The sequence below is a fragment of the Oryctolagus cuniculus genome, chromosome 9, assembly GCF_051225735.1.
Source record: "Oryctolagus cuniculus isolate XC-2025 breed Fujian yellow rabbit chromosome 9, ASM5122573v1, whole genome shotgun sequence".
Lineage (NCBI taxonomy): Eukaryota > Metazoa > Chordata > Mammalia > Lagomorpha > Leporidae > Oryctolagus > Oryctolagus cuniculus.
Genome location: NC_142875.1, coordinates 28,723,537 through 28,730,631, shown reverse-complemented (window position 1 = coordinate 28,730,631; position 7,095 = coordinate 28,723,537). Strand labels below are relative to the sequence as shown.

The 7,095-nt window shown below is 46.6% G+C and overlaps 1 protein-coding gene across 1 annotated transcript; it reads right to left on the bottom strand.

The window, feature by feature from the left end:
• Nucleotides 1-1,239: 1,239 nt before the first annotated feature.
• Nucleotides 1,240-5,662, bottom strand: SLITRK1 (SLIT and NTRK like family member 1). Its single transcript, XM_089303514.1, has 2 exons — nucleotides 5,068-5,662; nucleotides 1,240-4,616 (listed from the first exon to the last, which is right to left on the bottom strand). Exon 2 carries the CDS (start codon nucleotides 4,561-4,563, stop codon nucleotides 2,473-2,475), a length of 2,091 nt encoding a protein of 696 aa, XP_089159640.1. The 5' UTR covers nucleotides 4,564-4,616; nucleotides 5,068-5,662; the 3' UTR covers nucleotides 1,240-2,472.
• Between the last annotated feature and the right edge of the window lie 1,433 nt (nucleotides 5,663-7,095).

Genomic DNA, 7,095 nt, shown 5'->3' with positions numbered 1-7,095 from the left:
ATATATGGCTTCTCTTACCTAAATTTTCTGTTACAAATGAATCTACTGTTTGCTTGCTGAAAATCTGGTTGTACTTTTCATGAAAATAATTCAAGCCTTCATGTGTAATAAATTAATCAATAACCTAGAATAGTTATCAGAGAATAGGGTACAATATTACATCATGAAATACAGTCCCCAAATGAAATAATCAAGCAAGAAAATCATGAATGGCCTTTGAAATAAATGTGGTATATAATAAAGATTTTATTTTAAAAGTGTTAAGTAATACATCCTCCAGAACATCACTGTTCTTGGGAATCACTTCCCTTTAGAATACGAGTTCTAGATGGCCAATCTACTGAGTTTTCTAAGGTTTTCATTAGTTGTTTTAACATCATACATATGTATGTCTGTAGTCTATAGTTTCTCAACCTACTTCTGAAAGATGTGTATGTGGTAGAATATAGACCCCATTACATTTTTGTTTGCTTTTTGCAACCTAACTACAATCAAAGAGTCTTGGTTCAAAACCCCAGAGGAATATGACTCAGGTCAGAGTTAACACTGGTTCATAAAATTCAAACAGTTCATTGCTTTTTTTGTTAACGACTGAGCCCCAACCAGAAATCCGGATGGTGGGAGAGAAATACTTGTTTAGGATAATGATTGATTTCCATAAAGAAGGGTGTTTTAATAAATTTCCATGTGCAGTTGCTGGGGCGGGGAGGGTGGGTGGGCACTAATTAGTTCTACCATTTTTCAGCAGATGTTGAATTGGAAATGCCAGCAGCATCTCAAATACCAGTCATTAGGGTTGTCTTTCATTGAAGAGTGCTGACCAATGAAATCTCCACTCTGTTTAATGAGACTGATCTAGGCAGAGTCAATTAAATCAAATCTCTCTTAACATGCTTAATATATCTGCAGTGAGGGCCGCACCAACAAAAGCAGCGGCAGGGGATTTCCAGTATTAATAAAGGGATTCACTGCCGCATTAGAAGGGGTTGGGGAGCGGGGAGTGTGTTGGTGGAAGACCCTACTTTAAGGACAGCGGATAAAGTCAGAGCCGGGTGGGGGAGTGGAAAAAGAGGAGCTACAAGGGTAAAAAGCTAAGTAAGGCGATTAGAGAAAGAGCCTTAATGCAGCTCAAGTAGCAATCCACCCTCTGCGTTCCCCTCCCCCTCCCCCAAATCCCTTCCACCGCAAATCCAGTTTACCAGTTGCAAATATGAAGCTGGAAAAATGTAAGGACCCAGATTTGAAAACATTTTCACTTTAATACTGAAAAAATATGCCATTATAAAATCCTCAAATAGAATTAGTAAGTTTCACGTGCTTCCTCAGTTCTTTTTTCCTACTTTATAAGTAAGATTTATACCAGCACAGAATTGCTACCATAGAATCGCAGCCTAAGCACTAGAGTGACATTAATTGGTCATGCTTAACTGCCTCAAAATCTGTTTTTAAATAATTACACTGATACTATAATATAAATCATGGGTACTTATTTTACATTCAGATGGAAGGCATTATTGGATATGTATAGAAAAATATTCCCCCTCAAAAAATAAAATAAAATAAAATAAAACATCACCATCAAAGTAAAAGAACCCAAAACAACCCCTAAAAATTTCCTTCAACAAAATACATTGTGAACTCATAAAATGGACTGTTGACTAGCCATGCAAATGTCTTAAATAAAACCTTTACATTTTTTTTCACAGTAAACATACGATCTGAACTTCCTACCGATCACAAATAATGGCGAAATGGCACTTTCTGATTATACTGCATCTTGTTTATAGAAAGTTTGATACGATGGGACTTATCAGGTAAGGTAGGGGCTGTGAATGAGACGCCATCTCCAGTCGCAGGGGCGTGAAGAGTCCCTGGAGTGCGTGGGTTCCATGCGAGCCATGCAGCACTTTTTTTTGTTGTTTCTTGGTCAGAAGTCAATGTTATTTATTTACAATACATTCATGCCTTCGTGCAACTGCCCATCCCTGCGTAGCCAACAGGGAACCATCACGGGGCTAATCCACAGGGGAAAAATAGATCTCTATTTCTCTATATAGATGTGGATATATATATATATATGTGTGTGTGTGTGTGTGTGTGTGTGTGTGTAGAACTGCGGTAGCCACCCCCCTCCCACGGCCTCTGAGCCCAGGGGGAGGCCACCGTCAAGTCCTCCAGCAGGGCCCACGCTGGGCTTTCTGTCAACGTGGGCTCCGAGCAAAGAGCGAGGGAGCTGTGTTCTCCCAGCTCGCAACAGTCTGCTCTTTGTTTGCAGAAGGGAGCTGGGGGAGGGGTCAGACCCTCTCGGTTGGGCGAGTTCCTGGTTATTTATTGACTTTTGTCCGTGGGGCTTGGGGCGCTCTGGAATTGGGTCAACGCCCCTCCGACCTCTGGGAGGCGTGCGGCGGGGGGTGGGGAGGAGGCTGTGCCTGTTTCGGTGTCCCACTGCCCTCCCCTTTTTCCGGCCGGGACTCAGTCTGAGAGCGAGTGCGAGCCACAGTCGTACACTCTGTGGGCCCCATCGGCGTTGTAAGGCCCATTGTGCCAGTAGGAAGAGTCACAGACTGTCTGTAGGGAGTTGATTTCGGACGCCGAGGAGTTGGCATCCCTTCGCTTGGACCGCTTTCGGTTCCTCAGGATAAACACGAGCATGCCTACCACGGTGAAGGCGGAGGTGACGAAAACCAGCAGGAGTCCCGGGACCAACACGGAGATGGACACCCTGCTGGTGTCTAGGTAGGAGTTGGAGTGCGTCCCGGTCTCCGCCAACCCGGTGCTGTTTTTACTGTGCGAAGTTAGCGTGGGCGAGATCCTCGCGTACAGCTGCGGGCAGATCTCATCGTTGGAGAGGAGCATGAAATCCTTCCTGAAGAAGTTCACCGGCGTCTCACACTTGAGGTCGCTCATCAGCACTTCGGAGCCCAGGCGTTCTGCCCATTGCTTGAAAGGCACAATGGTGCAGGAGCACTCCCAGGGGTTTCCGTGGAGGTCTATCTGGATGATGGAGGTTAACTGGTCCAGCACCCCTGCCACCGGGAGGTACATGAAGTAATTGTTGTGCAGGCTGAGCTTAGACAGCGAGACCCCAGCGAACACGTCCACGGGTAGGGACCTCAGCAAGTTGTTGTTGAGAATGAGAATCCTCAGTTTGGGCATGGCGTTGAAAGTGCCAGGGAGAATGAGCTGGATCGCGTTGTACTCCACGTTCAGGTACTCCAGGTTCTGCAGTCCAGCGAATTTCTCCCGGGACAGCGTGTCCAGGTAGTTGCTGTCCATGTACAGCCACCTGAGGTCCAAGAGATTCTTGAAAGTGTTGTTCTCTACAGTGGCGATGTTATTGTTGCCCAGGTCCAACAAGATGAGGTTCTTGTAATCCACAAAGTGAGATTTTCGGATGCTGTGGATCTTATTGTCTCGCAGAAAAAGCTCCTGCACGTTGGAGAGCTTGGGCTTCAAATCAGCCAAGCTGCTCACGTTCCGATTGTTGCAGTTCATCTTCAAACCCGACCCTGGGATGTGGTCGCAGCTGCAGCCCCCGGGGCAGGGCAGGCGGTTGGCTGGGGCTTTGCTTTTGGCGCCCCCCGCCGCTGTCACTACCGTAGGTCGAATTTTAATCTGCCAGTTGCCTGGGATCTTTGTGCCTCCGTTCGGAGCAGACCCTGGGGTGGCATGATCCTCTTGCCCATTTGTCTTGAAGGGAGTTGGCAAGGGGCCAGGGGCGAAGGTCTCCTCTTGGGCAGGGGGCGCCGGGAGACTAGAATCCACTCGGTTTTTCAAAGGACACAAGTCCTGTTCGGTGGTTTCATTGAGGTCTTTCCCCTGCAGTCTGGTGGGGGCTTCGCAGACCACTCGGCCGATCAGGGCATTTTTGGGAATGTTCTCCAGCCATTCCTTCAGAGAGAGCAGATCGCAGGTGCAGTCCCAAGGGTTATCCTCGAGTAGGATCTCGGCAATGCCCGGGATTTGCTCCAAGACCTCCTCGTAGGGCAGTGTTTTCAGCCTGTTTCCGCGGAGGTCGAGGTGGGTGATGGGCACATACTGGAACACGTTGGCAGGTAGGGTGCTGATGAGATTGTCGTTTAAAATGAGTACCTCCAGCTTGTTCAAGTCCTGGAAGGCCCCCGGGTCTATATCCCGTAATAAATTAAAATCAGCCTGGAGGTATTCCAGATCGTCCAGCCCCAGAAAAGTCTGCTTTCGAAAAGACTTGATCTTGTTGTTGTTGATGTGCAGCCTTTTCACCAGCTGCAGACCCAGGAAAGCCCCCGGCACGATTTCGTGCAAGCCATTGTTTTCCATGTGCAAACTCACCGCATTATAAAAGTTAGCGAACTCATTGGGGAAAAGTCGAGTGAGGGAATTGCCATGCAGAAATAAATGGTAAAACTGAGAAGTCGGCGCGGTGAAACGCTGCAGACTTGTAAAGCCCTTTTTCTCACAGTCTACGTGTAGGTCCCCTTCTATCTCATTGCAGGAACAGATCTTCTCTTTGCAAACGTCCCCTGTAACGTTTCCAGCGGCAAAACAAAGAGACGTCTCCAGCAACAGAATCCAAAGCAGCATTTTTAAAGCGAGCAATTCATCCCCGATCTCATCACAAAGTAACAGCAACCATCCTGCTCGCCACAGACACAATTCAAGTTCATTTAGTGCTCCAATGTCCGAACCCAGGGAAGGAGAAGCAAAGGGTTTGGGGGGGTGGGGGTGGATTTCTTCCTCCCTAACCCCCCCGCACTGCAATAGCCCAGACGCCAGTCAATAATTATATTCACAAACTATCCAGGCACGTAGTGCAAGGCAAGCAAAAAGAAAGGAGAAAAAAAGGGAAAAAGAAAAAAAAAGTAATAACCCCCACTCCCCCTCAATCCCCTTGAAATAACCAAACTAAGTTAAATACGTACATACAAATTAAAAATACACCCTTTCAGACTCTTGTCTGGTAGTCCTCGCTAACCAGGAAAGAAACAATGCTAGTAATCAGAAGCAAGTGCATGTTAGAGAAACAAGCAGAGGGTTTGCAGCGTAGTACAGGCGCACTGCCTGTGCATGGCTGTGCTTCGGACTGACCTTGCCTCTCTGATACAAAGCAGGGTTTTCGGCGGCTTCTGATGTGGAGGCTGCTGGTGGAGTTCTGGCTGCGGATGCGGGCTGTCCAGAAGTCCCCCCGAGGTGCTGTCCAGTCCCCCCGGTGCTGAAATCACGCCCGACCGGAGGACTCACGCTGCCCAGCCAATGGCGCTCGAAAATTTCCGCAATCGCTGCATGTTGTGGCTGTCCATCCTTCTCCTTCCTCCCCTTCGGTCCTCTTGAGTCTTTTTTTTTCCTATGCTCTCACTCTCGCTCACTAGCTCTTCTTTTCTAGTTCTCCTTCTCTTTCTTCTGCTCTTTCAGATTTACGCGGAGGGGGGAGGAGGCAAGGGGGCGAGTTGTCTGAGCGAGGCAGAGAGCGCGAGAATGGGGAGGGGGCAGAGAAGAGAGTTGCTAAGAAGCTCTGCGTTCCAGCCTGGTGCACTCAGAAAGATCTGACACCCTCTGCTGATCTGCAGTAGCAAAAATCCATCTGGTGAGGGAATGCTGAAGGAAAAAAAAATCAATCCACGTACAGGGCAAGCGTTAAAAACGTGGGCAATAAAGGCTGTCGATCTACATAGACTCCTGTTTTAAATGGATTATTTAATATTTGGTGCGTGTTGGAAACTTTACCCTTTCCCTAACGACCTCACAGCCCCCACTCGCTCCTGCTTTTGGAAAGCAGCGCTTTTAAAACATTTATTTCCCAGTGGCTTGAATAAAATTAGTGTCAGGGTGTCAAGCGAACAGCAATTTGAGGTAATTATACAGCACGCCATTTTCGTCGGTGCTTTAAATGCATTTCTTCCTTCTCTGCGGTACAGTGTTTTATGCTATTTGATGTTTGATTTTTTTTTTTTTGGCATGTGGAAAGTGGTGACTCGGAACATATATATTACATAATATAATTGGGCATGAATTATCCGTGGAAAAGTATATAATTTAGGCATATACTTTTTTTTACACTTGTTACAGAATTTTAGTCAATTCGGTCGTGTTTCTTGAACGTTATTTAAGTCTGCAGGATGAAAACACAATGCATGCTTACGTCTTTGATTCCAGACCCAAGAGCTTTCTCTGAGAACCGGAAAAGGAGGGAGGGGGCAGGGGGGAAAAATCCCAGTAGTGAGCGCTCTTAAAAACCCACTAGCATGCAGGCGCGCGCGCGCACACACACACACACACACACACACACACACTACACACACCTCACACACACCCCACAAAGTTTCCACGTAAGCTAGGACCAATTTTAAATAAGGGTAAGTAAATAACCAGTTGCATTTTGAGAGGAGATAGACATCTCGCGTCTCTAAAGAGCCCCGCGAAGGCTGTCTTGCAGGTAGCGGGCGGCTCTTCTCCAAGACGCTCGCTGGGTCATTGATGAGGGGAGGCACCCTGCTCAGGCTTTTCCCTGCCAGGGAATCTCCAGGTTCTTCAAACTTGGGGCCTCCAAGAATCACGATCTACAGGCTTCTGGGAGGGGGAAGACGTCAGAATACTGCTTCACTGCAGGATGTTTTACCTACTTTTCTTATCAGAGTCGACACGTTTTCCAGCATTACCTTCCAAAAATTCAGTGGATCATTTCAGGGTTTGGAATTTTCAAGACTTTTTTTTTTTTTTTTAATAAATTGTTGTCTGGCCCTTTCTTCAGTCGAAGCAGAGATGATATATTTACACCACTTTCTCATTTAATTAGGTATTAGGAAAGTTGGACAGCTGTTACAAACCTGCTAATAATTCGCACAAATGATCAGATATTCAAGGTTACATACATTTTGAGAAGATGAAAAGTGAAAATTTGGGGACAAAATCTGAGGTGGGAGGTAATCCTAAGGGTAGGGAAGGTCTAGACATATTTTTTTTTCAGAATCCACAAGTGAATTCTTGGATGGAGAGAAATTCAAATGTATATTTAATATTTCATTTAATCAAATGTTATGTTGTCGTCCTCCCGTGGCACCATTTGGTGAAGGAGCAGTGGGGAGGAAGGGTCTGCTCAGTATGTGTGTGTGTGTGTGT